Genomic DNA, 14259 nt, shown 5'->3' on the forward strand with positions numbered 1-14259 from the left:
AAATAAATGGGTCTGGCACTAGACTCTAAATATCTCAGCAGGAAGGAAAAAGAATTAACGTTTACATTTTATGTATCTTCGACATTTGACATGTACTGACACAAAACAGGTTGGAAAGATGACATAAAGATTTCATACCCATTATGTAATGACTCATATGTATCTAAGTTTTTCTGTTAACTGAAACATTAACATACAATTCTATATATATATCATTCAGTTTTAAACATGCAGCTAAGGAACAACCTACAACTTGAAGACAGAATCCAGTGATATATCAAAACTGCATTGATAACTGAATTTTATTATGTGGACATCTACCGTGGCATGCGTCTGGTACAAACCTTTCAGGCAGTGGTCCACAGCTGGATTATGAATGAAAAGGCATAAATTTTTCTCTCATTTTATTACAATGAAGTTTAACAGTACAGAAAATTCACATGACCTTGGTGGGTCAGATTTTTAAACCCTGCAACATGAGGACTCTAAATACATTAAATAGTGTTACACATTCAGACTTCCAATGTACAGGTAATTGGAAACAGTTACAGCCCTCACCAAGCTAGGTTGGGGACATAAAGTCCAACAGCATCTGAAATGCTGTGAAGGCATAACTTTACAAATAGCAATGTAAGCTTGCAGGACTTGCCTTTATTAAGGTGGTATGTTCATGTAATTCCAGCGCCTTCACAATTTAACGAACCAAATTTACTATACTTCACTTCTAAAAACCTAGATGAAACATGAAAAAGAAGCCATACAGTATAAATTGCAACTTCAGGAAAAGTTCCTGCTTTATTAATCCAAATAATTTTTCCCATGTAAAATAAATGTCCAATAGTTCCTGGTATGTGGGAAGATAATGTTTGTTAAAGTCACAATGAAGCCTTATTGACGGAAGCTTGGCTATATAAACAGCACAAGTTGAGAAAAGGTTTAATCTCCAAACCTATTAGACTGGATGAAGTAAGATCAGTAACGGCCACCTTGCGACATTACAGGAGGTCTCATTCCCATCGGAGGTCGAGGAGGCCCACCTTGGTAAGGGGGCACCATTGGCGGTCCCTGCCCATATGGTGGCATAGCACCAGGAAGGTAACCTGGCATGCCTTGATGATGACCACCATACTGACCTAAAAAACACATTTAAAACACAAACAATAGATTGAGTTGGTCTATGCATTCTATTTTTAAATGCAATGTACTTTGCAGATAAATTTAACATTTTGTGTGTATACACTCAGAAAATCCACTAAATACAACAAACGTAAGAAGACAAATACCATGAGGTGGCATTGGGGGTCTCATTCCTTGTTGCTGCGGGATGCCTGGCTGTGGTGGCATCATACCTCCAATTGGTCCAACCGGTGGATTACCAATAGGGGCCTGTCCTGGTCGAGGAAGATTACGTTGATATTTAGGTAACTGTGCCCTTCTCTCTTCCTGTGAATAAAAATAAGCACAATGTTAAATATCTGTATGCAAAGAGGTTCATCAGGCACAGAAACAAGCACCGAAAATCTTATTTATAGAGTTAATTATTTTTAAAATATTTACCTTTATACTCCCCAACTAATTGCTTTTGCCCCACATAACTGGTCCAACTACTTAAAATCTCCATGCCTTAAACTTCACCTATTTTCATACTTGAAGCATGGCGAACAGCTTTCCAAGAATTATAAATTGCTTCAGCAAGAAACTGTCCAGTGAAGACGTACTATTATCAAAATCCTAAATATTTACTTTATACCTAAATAAATTCCTTTCTATGGGCTTCAAGTGACCTACAGATTCTACCTCACACTTTTAACTATTTCTTCATTTAATATATGCAAATTTGTCTAACTGAAATGATTTTTAACAGAGTAAGAACCCAACTTACTGTCTTCTTTTTAGAAATAGTCTGAAAGGAGGGGAGGGAAAGCATCTAAGATCAAAACATGCAACATCCACTCATTGTTTACTGTATGCTGTGGTTTCTTAAAAATCAGAATGGTAAAAACCTCTTAATAAGCATTAAATCAGATCACAGATAATCTGAATTCAAATGGACAAGTTGCTACAACAGTTTTCAATCAAATGCTGCTAGCAAAAAACTGAAAACAACTTACCAGTGATATATCCTCATCTGGATGGATCAACTTACTGGTTGCACTGGTTGTTGTAAGTGTAGCAGGCTTACTTGTTATTGAAGCCGCTGGTTTAGCTGCAGTACTATTTGTTGTACTAGTGGTTGAAGCGGTAGACTGTGTATAAGCAGGGAATGTAGGCTTTGGGGGTTCTGTAGTTGTTGCAGGGGTGCTATTTAAGGGCTTGAAATCTGTACCAACAGGTCCTTGGACAGCTGCCTGAGCCTGTAAAACACATTCCTTCATCAACTAAACTTCAAAACCCAAAATTGAGTACATTTATGAGCAATTTAACTTAAAAACAAGACACCAACATTAAATAAAGAATCAAACTTTAAGTGAAATTAAAAGAAAGTAATATACGATAAACACTCCACAAAATTCAAGAAAATCTGTAAGAATATCAGAAGAGGCTAGGCTAAAGTCACATCCAAAACACAGCAATAGAAACAAGGTAAGTAAGACTGTATATGTAACTTCCCAGATTTCTACCTCCTCACCAAAAATTTAATTTACAATGCTTTGCATTTATTTCAGATTGGTGAAATATAGTATCACATAACAGAACAGCATGTATTCTGTTTTTACTGTTCTAAATTAGTCGTTTAATCTATCAAGCAGCCCAGAAAAAATAGTTAGAAACTATAGAACGTGAGTTTGAATAAACTCCAGTTACTAAGTATAGGATGAACAATTAGTATCAATGATGACACATTAAAGATATGTACTTTAGAAGTATTCTTTACACAGTAACACAATCCCCTCTGAATTAGCAATGGTTGGATGATTACCATGGACAAAAGGGTTAATTTTAGCAGGATCTTCTAAGTAAAAAGTTACCAGTAACAAAGTGTTACTCTTCATAATACTAAACATCTAAAACATGTAAACTAGGCCAACTTTAGAACCAAATGCAGAGTACTAAATTTCTTTACATTAAATGTGATGCATTAAACAGCATAAATCAAAATAGCTTAATCATGCATCCGGCTAACCATTGGCCACTATAATGCATTTACTGCTTACATGCTTTTAACCCTTTAGAACCATAGGAGTTTAGGGTGCTTTTTTTTTTGTTAGTTTGAATTCAAATTTTCAAATGCCATTTCATTTAGATACCATTAATTTTAATTTTAAAAAATTAAACATAATATATTTTGGGGAAGATTTAGTTCTTAAGGAGGGTCCAAAGGGTTAAGTTATAAAGCCATTTTAACAATTTTAAACTGCAACTTCCTGCGTACTTGTGCTGTGCTAGGAAACAGAGCTTTAGAAGATGCAGACAGACTTTCTGAATTGGATGAAGCTGTACTTGAGCTTGTTACAGGTGTCCCCATCTGTAGCATAAAAGAAAGGAAACAATGAAAAGTCTCCAAACAAATGGGTGAAAAATAAGCCACGTGGTAGACTTTTTAGTATAGATTGCATTTTTGTAAACGCAAAATTTAATGCAATCAGATGTCATTTATTTAAAGAGGAAGGCAGTTAATGCATTTACAATCAACAAAGTGAAAGTACAAGCCTCAAAAAAAATGTTTTTAATTCTACACCAATAAACCTAGTTAACTGTAGTTTCTTTCCTAAAACTAATGTGTTTTGAATTGTGATATTTCAAGAATGACACCTTAAACTGAGAATTAAGGATGCATTAATATTGACACTCCAATCCAATTCTGTATATCAATGACCCTACACAAAAAGATTTTTGCCACAAGTTTAACATCTCTCATTAAACAAAACCCCCACCCACTGAAAAAGCGTGTTAATGTCCTTAAGACACTGAATGCTCTGAATTCAGTACCTACATTTTTTTAAAAAACTGAAAAAAAAATCATCTAAGGGATAACCTAAAATAAAAAAATAAAAGAATGAAAATACATCCTAGTCTTAATTCTGAATAAATTAAATACATCTGCTTAATTCTGAATGAAGCTGAAAAAAGCAAAGGCTTCAACTGTTATTTGCATAGCATATGTAACAGAAATATCTTTCACTTATGTTTTGGAATAAGTTTTGGAAAAGACAAGACCAATAGGAAATACAAGTGTGACTGACTAGGTCAAAAGCCACTAACTGATGCCCTTCCACCAAGTGCAGCAGTGTAGTTTATCACTGCTCTAATCTAGAGAATGAGCCCAACAAATGATTTGCTAAGATCTTAAGGACTTTAATCTTTGGCTTTGGTCTCATTCCATTCATAGTTTAATAAGTAAAGGAGGATCGCTAAACATACCATGATTTAAGTCCCCCAAAATTGAACTTTCATTTCTAACTAAAGCTAAGAATAAAGAGTCCACAGATATGTAAAAATAACATACTATCTGGCTCCACTCAACTTTTTATGAGTAGAGGAAATCAATGTATGTAAACATGGAAAAGGATACGCTACTTTTTAGTATATTTAATAAATAATATCAAAAATATTATAAACAAAAAATTGACCTATGACAATTTCAAAGATTTCTGTAAACAACTGCACTTTACCTTTAATATAAGTGTAATCCTTTTTAGGAATTTCACCTTACCTGTCCAGCACTGGGGAAAAGAGGCTTAGTAACTGGAGGCTGTGGAGCAGGTACTGCTGCTGTTGGTGCAGGTGGCCTATTAAGAATACCTGGAGCTGAAACAGCCTGTGCTTGAGTCATTGGAGGAATTCCAGGACGTGGAACAGGAGGGGGCATACCTATAGAGAAGAACCATTGGAGAGGACTCAATTGTTGAAACACTTAGTTTGGAAAAAAATGCTTATGTACTACAAAGTTCCTAACTATTAACTGATTGCTGAACAACTCAAAGAAATCCAAGGAACTTAGGCATTTGCTCCTTGCAACAATCTTGCCTCACACTTTTCCCTTCCTTTGCACTAGACCCTGCACATGAGCAAAACAGCAATTAAGCTTACTGATATTATTTAACAAACTTCTTGAAACATGTTAAGAAAATTATTTTAATCATCTACCAGATGTTTAAATGTTCCCTGAACTTTGATGACACACAATGTCACAACCCAAAAAATTTTTTCCAAAGTTATTCCTTCAAACACTCTAAATTTTCCTAGGGCTGGCTAGTTAGCTCAGTTGGTTAGAGAGTAACATTATAACACCAAGGTCAAGGGTTCATATCCCTGTACAGGCCAGCTGCCAATAAATAAATAAATACATTTTCCCAAAATGCATCACTAGTGCATTCTTTAAACTTCCTCAACGTAACTTAAAACTTTTACTGATTTCACATTACCAAATGAACACCGATTATTATTCTGCATTCCACTCAATGCTTAAATATATCTCAGATCATAACATATGTGGAGCTGTTTCCTATAAATGGCTGCACTGACACTACAGTGCTTTTCAGATTTTCTACTGCTTTATTTTCCCCATGTCTTTTCATACCAACTATCATTTTAGCACTTCTGAATATGATATGAATTGCAAACATGCTAGCACAAAAAGCAAGGCAACCAACTGAGAGCCTCGTGTGACACACTTATTTGGCTAACTAAACCTCTTTCTCCACACTGTGCCTCTGCTTTACAAGCTAAAGAGTCAATACACAGTACTTCATTTCCCAGGTTCCCTTGCAGCTAGGGAATCCATTATACCTACTTCTGGCCAAAGACATGTGAATGCCTAAAGAGCTTCTGGGAAAGTTATTTTGCTTCCTAATAAAAGGAAAAGGAAAGTTCATTGCTATTGACATCCCTTATCTGCCCCATCTTAGAACCACTGAGGACATTTCTGAGGAAGAAAAGATAAGGTTAGCAAAGAGGAAATTTTATAAAAGCATGGGTTCTGAGCCGAGCCCGTGGAGCACTCGGGAGAGTACGGCGCTGGGAGCACGGCAGCGCTCCCGCCGCAGGTTTGGATCCTATATAGGGATGACCGGTGCGCTCACAGCGCTTGGCTGAGCGCAGTGCGGCCGGTCTCAAAAAGGACAAAAATTAAATAAATAAATAAAAATAAAAGCATGGGTTCTTAATATCACCGAGCCACTGAATCTACTGCTTTTCTTTTCACTGAGTGAGATATATGCTTACCTTGATCTTTTTAAACACAGTTTGTTGGATATATCTATTACTTGCTAAAACACTCCTAATGAATACAACCTCTCTTAAGTATAAGAGTTTCAGCAGATAGGCTCTGACTCATTTTTGGCTACTTTGAAGCCTATTATTTTTACTATCTATTTCAAACCTCAAAAAGAAAAAAAGGGGGGGAGGGTCCATCATACACTTCTCACATTAATTTTAGAAGGAACTCGCCTACAGTAATTATAAAATTATGTTGCACCAATGTCCACAAATCTATTGCTTAGAAACACAGAAATAAAGCTTGCCGGTCATATTAAAAAGGAAATTGTCTAACATGTCATACCTGGTGGCATACCAGGCATCAGAGGTGGTATTCCTGGTCCAGGTGGCATCATTCCACCCATTGGCATCATTCTATTAGAGAGCAAATTTCAAGAAACAACTGAAGTTAATTAACAGCAAAAACCACTAAAAAATATTTTGGCTAAAGCCTGAAACACTAGATAAAAGACTTGAATTTGACCTCTATAATCTTGAAATCAATCAAGCTGAAAGAGCACACAACACACTAATAATCCTATCAAAACCTCTAAAACCCAGCAAACACCTGGGTTTACTATTAAAAGGGGGGAATACAAGTGACAAAACATGTAAAGTCATTGAGAACAAATATGCTCTCCTTAATATGTACAAGAGGCCTCATATAAAATGTGTAACTAGGAAGCAAAATCTCCTTTTGTTCACTTGGAAAATATACACACAGAACATAAATAAAAAAGAAGAAATCTCTATTTTGGAGTTGTCAGATTTTTTAAAGGGAAAATACTGAATGTATACTGTGGAGAAAGATTTTGTTTTGGAAGGGTGAGGAAAAACTACTACCAAAATTAAAGATAGTCAAAATTAAACTCAAATTGCCTAATTTATAATAGCTACCTAACACTAAACCATGTCTTAAAAACATAACCCATATTTATTTTCCTTCCCCTGAAAGAGCTCACCTTCAAATATCAGTGTCCAATTCACTTAAGAAATTACAAGTTTGTCAACTCTTAATTTAGGACTTTTATTAGAAGATCAACTTCTACATATTGATTTTATTAGAAGAAAATTCAATTACGTTCTATAATAATAAAGCACATAATTGGCAAAAACTATCCTTTCTTAAATTCTAACCCTTATTACCATGTTCCGTTACTTTTAGTAGTTGGGGGAAATAGCTGCACATTAAAAATGCTTTATTTATATAAGGGTTTATTAATATTTCCTCACAGATGTTTTATTTCCCTCCTTTAAGAGACTTGTGTCAAGCTTGCACATTTTAGAAGTTTTGGTGAGGAAGGTTAGAAAATTTCTGAAGTCAACTGAATAGATACCATTAAACACACACAAAAAAATGACATGATTATACCTCCTGAATTACATTATGAATGAGATGCTTACATGTTTTCACCGCAAAATGACTGGGTGTATTTTCTCTGATGATGCAATCTGTGAAAATGTATGACAAAATCAAAATCTAACTGTGATTTTCAAAATACAGTGGGAAAGTGTATTGTATACCTCACATCCAACAATATTTAAGTAAAAATGATGGGCATGAGCACCTCATACTCATTTTAGTTTTTGACGCTTTGACAAATAAATCACTTACAGAGTTTCTTTCTTGTCACAACTACAAAGTGTCACGGATAGTTCTGAATCTCAGAAACTCAAATCTATAACCAATTACTTTCATCACAGCAAATGCAATTCAAGCAGATGGCTGCCTACATACATCCTAAAACCCAACAATCTATTCTCTTCAGAGGCAAATTTATATTCCTTAAATTTATTGGGCAACCCCTGTATTAGACAAGTTTAAGATATATAGAGCCCACACCTTCTAGAAGCAAAAAATGCAAAGTAACATTTAATTCATATAACACCCAAGCTGAAAAAAGATCATTACTAGGCACAAGCCCATAAGGCAATTAAAAAGATTTCTTACCCAGGTGGCATGCCTGGCATAACTGGTGGCATTCCTGGCATTAGAGGAGGAACACCTGGCATTAATGGAGGTATGCCTACAAACAAGAATTTCAATGAAAAAAATCACAAGTTAATATTAAAAAGGAGGAAGAAAGTAATATTTTCATACCATACAAATAATATCCTAAGAACATTGAATTTTAAGAAACCTTATGTGCTACCTGGAGGCATTCCTGGTGCTCCTGGAACTGGTGGCAGTCCTGGCTGCGCCATTGGGGGGATATAACCTTGCTGAGGTTGAACAGGCTGTGGCTGAAATGAAGTTGAGGCTGCAGAGTCATCATCATCATATTCATCAGAATCATCTTGTTGCTTCTTTTTTTGACTCTCTGCTAAAAAAATTTTTAATTAATCTTTTCCATAGAGTCAAAAAGAAAAACTAAGTAAGTTTAGGACACTGAACATTTAAAAAAAAAAAAAATTCAGGGCCGGCCCGGTGGTGCACTGCTACAGTGCGCCGCTTGAGAGCGCAGCGGCGCTCCCGCCGAGGGTTCGGATCCCACATACAGACCGGTTCCCGCTCACTGGCTGAGCGAGGTGTGGGAGCAACACCAAGGGTTGCGATCCCGTTGCTGGTCCCAGTCCGGTATGGGCGCGACACTGAGGGTTGTGATCCGTTGCCGGACACGAAAAAAGACAAAAAAACGAAAAAAAAAAAAAAATTCAGTGAATGGTACAGAAATATATACAAAAATTTTTTTTTCAGTGCAATGAGTTCGTGAGATTTTTCTTCCAAAAAAATTCAATACCACTCTCTACTCTTCAAATGTATTTTCATTCTATATTAAGCAAGGTTAACATCTTTCCCTGTCATATGAAAGATAAAAATGGTTATCTTAAGTCAGTTTTATTTTTTAAAGTTTTCTATGGCACACCAAAAGGTAAACTATGACAGAGGTCTGACCTCTCTGAAAAGTTTTTCAAAACTGAAAGTTTCACAGGTGATTATTAATAGTTTCTACCATCTGGATAATACATGGCTTCAAATTCCAAGCCAAATAGCAGCACTAACAAACGAAATCTACTGTTAGTGGTTACATAAATCAAAACAAGCTACGCCTTCATTTTCAAAGCCTCAACACTTGCTAATTCCAATTGGAGTTTGATTATAAATAAAAATATGTAATAATAAAATGTTGGAATGATCCAAATGGAACTGCATTTACACAAATCAAGTATTTAACTTCATAGATATAAAAAAGAAAAACAGAACTCAAAATTCTGAATAAATCTATCACCTACCATTAAATTTATACTTGAAAATAGTAATACTCTCTCTAAAGTGAAAATGTATTACAAAAAAAAATACATCTTAATATTACCTTGTGTTTTCTGTTCAAGAAGTCGTCGTCTTTCATCCATGTCTTTTTCTGGAATACCTTCCATACCATATATTTCCAACTCTATGTCTGTTCTCCCAGGTATTGCATTTGGTACAGCATCTATTGTCTCTTTATGCACCTAAACTCACCCCCCCGACACACAAAAAAACTTCCATTAGATAGATAAGAGTCTTTAAAAGAGTAATTACAGGGGCTGTCCACTTAGCTCAGTCGGCTAGAGTGTGATGGTGATAACACCAACGTCTGGGGTTCCATCCCTGTACTGGCCATCCATCCCCACAAAAAATAATTAATTTAAAGGTGTTGGGAAGAAGAGAAAAACAACATGTTTTGCTTAAAATCCTCCCAGAATTAGATTTCTTAGAACACTGCCAAGCAATAGTAGTATGATCTTGGCTGAAAAAATAGGAGCACTAATGACGGCATGCTGGAAACCAAACCATCTAACTTACTAACGTCCTAGGGTTTATCATCTATAAAACTGGTATGATTTAACTGCCATGCCTGTATCACAGGTTGCTGTGAAAATAAAAACATTTAGTCAATTGAACATGTTACTGTTTATCAACTGATCTCTTTCCATTTTTCTGCTCTTCTCTAAAGTACAACTCTTAAAAAAGAGTGCCTCCACTTCCTCTCTCATTTTCTCTTCCAAGCATTCTAATCAAGCTTTCACCCTCCATCACTTTTGGAAATCACTCTTGTCAGATGACTAATGACCATCACCACTTCGATTAATCCAATCCCGTCCTCTTCTTGCTTAACCAACCACCAGCATTTTACTCGGTTAACTTCGTGAAACATTTCACTGGCTTCCAGAGCACTACTCTCTAGGTTTTCATACTCTTAACCTCCTTGGATGGTTCTAAAAGATTAAAAGATCTTTTGACCTCTAAATGCTGAGAGTGACCCAGGGCAGAGAGACTTAGCACCTCATTTTTATCCACACTATACCTAGGAAAGGATATCTAGTATCATAGTTTAAACTAGCCATCCTTATACTACCAAATTTCTATCTCCAGCTCCAACTTCTCAAACTCCAGACTTGTACTGTACATCAAACTGCTTAGGTAACATCTCCATCTGGATCTTCAATACACCTTCTCAAAATTAATAGAAAACTACCTTGTTGGCCTCATTCCTAAGCCTATTCTTCCTGCAGCTTTCCACATCTAAATATATGGTAACTCATTTTTCACACTGCTCAGACCAAACACCTTGATATCATCCTTAATTCCTCACTTTTCCTCATACCCCACATCTAATCTATCAGCCAATTCTAGTCTCTGTCATCATCACTACTTGCCTGGAATACTCCAAGTCTTCTAACCGGTCTCACAGTGCTCTGCAGTCTACTTCAACCCTGCAGCCAAAATGATCTTTAAAAAAAGTGTTCTGAGAGCATGTTATATTGCTATTCAAACTCCTCATTTCACTCAAAATTAAAGAAAATGGCCTATGATAGCCCACAAGCCCTCCTACATAGAGGAGCACAGTGCTGTCCTTTCCCTTTCCTTCATATAGGAGAATCTTCCTGATGTAAGAACCTTTCGTTTGCTGTACCCTGGAAACTCTCCCTCACTTCCTTTCAAATCTCTGCTCAGATGCCAGCTTCTCATTCAGGCCTTTCCTAACTATCTTGTGGCCATCCCTATGCCCCCTACCTAGTTTTCATTTTCTCTATCATTTATCACCATTAAGATAACAAATATTTACAACTGATTTTTCCTCCACAACATAAATTTAAACTCCATAATGGCAGACACTTTTTTATTCATTGCTATATAGTACCTAAAACAGTGTCTAGCACAGTGCTGTTCAATAGAAATTTTCTGTGATGAATGGAAACGTTCTATCTATATATGCATTATCCAATACAATAGTCATCCATTAGTCACGCATGGCTACTGAACAATGGAAATGTGGTTACAACGCAACTTAAGAACTGGATATTTAAACTTTCATATAATTTTAATTATTTAAATAATTGTCTTAAGTAATTATTTAAAATAATCTTTAAAACTAAAATTATTGGGCCGGCCCGGTGGCGCACTGGAGGGTTGCGATCCCATTGCCGGTCCCTGGTATGGGCGCGACACCGAGGGTTGCGATCCTGTACCGGTCAGTAAAAGACAGAAAGGAAAAAAAAAAAAAACTAAAATTACTTAATAATTTTTTTTGACCGGTAAGGGAATTATCTAATAATTTTAAATAATATTTAATAATTTTAATAGCCACATATAACTAGTGGATGCCACAGTGAACACTTGTGGTAGTTTCGCAAATATTTTTAAATGGATATCAAGTTGTTATAGTAAAGTAACTGGAGTGAAACGGATCTATTCAAATTTATTTTTAAACTTAGAGTAACAATGTCTCCCTACTTCCCACAAAAGTAATTTCCAGTGAATAAGGATTTGTTCATCTCTAAGGTATAATTTGGCAAAAATTCAGGCAGATCTAGGACTGACAAAGGTAGAAGAAATAATGTTGAATGAAACATACTTATTAGATCTTAAGAATATAAACTACAAAGCTCTCATTACCTAGTAGTGAAAGGACTCAAGAAACCTAGAAACTTTAAAGACGATGCTGCCATTCCAAAAGAGGTCCATGGAAAAAATTGTCAAAATAAGCTCAGCCTCAAGGTACAGATTATAACAAATAAATCCTTCAACAGCAGTGAGTAATGGCAGCTAATTATGTATTCTTATGGACAAACTGCCCACAAAATTTAAATCACTGATCTTTGTTAACTCTTACAAGTACTCAGGAGATATTGTGTGATTTCAACCTAATTGTCACCAAACTATCCTGGAATGAAAGATATTTTCAATAATTTAAAGATAAGTACAAATATAAACTCTCTTTAAACACAAAAGCTCAACTTGTTTAGCTTCTGGATGGCTCTAGAACAGATTTGGTTATTTTTTAAGCTGACTGGCTGTCTTATCAGCAGTAAACAAAAAAATCACAGTTGTCAAAGAGAAATTCAAGATTATTCTCTCATGTTCCCAAATTACAAGGAGACAAAAATTAAATACATAATAAAAATCCTTACCTGCATGCAATGAATAGCTAAACCAGGTCCTGTATACAATTTCTTATGACATATGTGGCATTTAAAATGCTTTGCTTTTTGGTGCTGTATGAGGATCTTTTCATCATCAAAATCTCTATTACAATACTTGATCAATATTGTTAAGGTGCAAAAACTGCAGAATAATAACACTGCCTATAATAAAACAATCTAACATAAGATGAGTGGGACAGGAAGGAGTTCGAATGTCAAGAAACCCCTAAGTTTACGTCAAGACAATTTCAAGACAGAATGAACTCATTCCATATATACAAAATAAAAATGTTCGAAACATTAGGAATATATCAATATTTAGATTCTAAGACTCACTTCACAGTGAATAATAACGGCACAATTGCGAAGGAACAATTCATAAAGTTGTTTCCAATTCCGTATGAATTTGTTGCAAAGTAATGTGTCTAAACTCACAGGAGTTACATCAATGAAACTGGAAATTCTTACCTCACTATTCAGATTTTTCTAAAAGCTCATTACAAAATTCGTAACCGCTTTCAACCTATTTTTTTTTTATTTTTTAGCTATTATAAATAAATGCAGCTCTCTAACAAACCGTTTCTAGATTAAATACAGTAAATAAAACCTACTTTAACTTTACGTTATATCTACGAATATATCTCCTTACGAATACCGGAAAAAGTACTAAAAAGATGCCGCAATTCATTGTTTTCTAATAAGATGGGCGTTTTTTAGTCCTATAAAGTTGGGAAATAGATACAAGAAACCCCACCCTGTGACAGAACGCTTCCTGAAGATTAAGGCGCCGAGTGAGACACGGAAGCAAGTTCTCCCCCACCCCCACAAAAAAGGGGGGGGTCCCAAACCAGGGTTGACTAACTTGAGTCTTTACTTAATTATCGATTCTACAAAAAACGGAAAAAGGGGGTTACAGACTCCAGAAGCTCTTTCCCAATCCTCCATAGAGTCAATCAGCTTATTACACTCGAAGAAAGCCCCTTTGTTGAATCGTCACCAAAACAACGGAATGTGACTGAATAGTCCTTAGGGAACACAGTCCTTGGTGGAGGGGTCCAGGCCGCCTCCCAGTCGCACCAAACAAGATCCTCCTGAGTCACGGAGTCTCACGACCCACAATCGCCAGAGCCTCTCGCCCTAGGGACCCCGTCTTCGAAGGAGCCTTCCCAAGTCCGATCCCAGCCACCAAGGCACCCACCCCGAGGCCTAGACCCCAGACGCTCCCCGCCATAGGCCAAATCCAGGGCGCCCAGGCCCCATTAACCGGCACCCCAGCTCGCCCTCGACTTTAAGCCAGCAAATAAGGATATCAGCACCACGGCTTCAGCTGCTTCTTCTTCTTGCGACCCATAACTTCACTCTGCCGACGAAGAAAAAGGGAGACAAAAAGCAGGAAAAACAAGGCGAAAAACACCTCACTTTCCCCACCCAACGGCTACAACCGCGTCCCACAGGAAACCGACACAAAATGGCCGACGCCCTCGTTAGCTTCTCCGCCTCCCGTCAGGCACTGCGACGGGAGGCGGGGCTTGGCGGGGAGGGTCACATGACGCAGACCTCCGCCCTGAGTGGGTGGAGATTCGGGGCCGCTGAGAGGCGGGCCCCCTTTTGTCGGTTTTAAAAGGCGCCGCCCCGGCAGGCCGCGGTTGCCGC

The 14259-nt window shown here is 36.8% G+C and overlaps 1 protein-coding gene across 4 annotated transcripts; it reads right to left on the bottom strand.

Annotated features, from left to right (window-relative positions):
- Positions 1–387: 387 nt before the first annotated feature.
- ZNF207 (zinc finger protein 207) lies at positions 388–14083 on the bottom strand. Of its 4 annotated transcripts, none has more exons than XM_008571099.1 (12): positions 13917–14083; positions 12595–12721; positions 9513–9651; positions 8352–8522; positions 8150–8225; positions 7603–7650; positions 6503–6573; positions 4655–4812; positions 3374–3466; positions 2112–2354; positions 1284–1443; positions 388–1133 (listed from the first exon to the last, which is right to left on the bottom strand). In XM_008571099.1, exons 1-12 carry the CDS (start codon positions 13955–13957, stop codon positions 973–975), a joined length of 1488 nt encoding a protein of 495 aa, XP_008569321.1. In that variant the 5' UTR covers positions 13958–14083; the 3' UTR covers positions 388–972. The 4 variants fall into 4 exon arrangements, with proteins under 4 accessions (XP_008569321.1, XP_008569322.1, XP_008569323.1 ...); XM_008571100.1 differs by having other exon boundaries at positions 8352–8519; positions 13917–14082; XM_008571101.1 differs by lacking the exon at positions 7603–7650 and having other exon boundaries at positions 8352–8519.
- Between the last annotated feature and the right edge of the window lie 176 nt (positions 14084–14259).

This window comes from Galeopterus variegatus, unplaced genomic scaffold, assembly GCF_000696425.1.
Source record: "Galeopterus variegatus unplaced genomic scaffold, G_variegatus-3.0.2 Scaffold660, whole genome shotgun sequence".
NCBI lineage: Eukaryota > Metazoa > Chordata > Mammalia > Dermoptera > Cynocephalidae > Galeopterus > Galeopterus variegatus.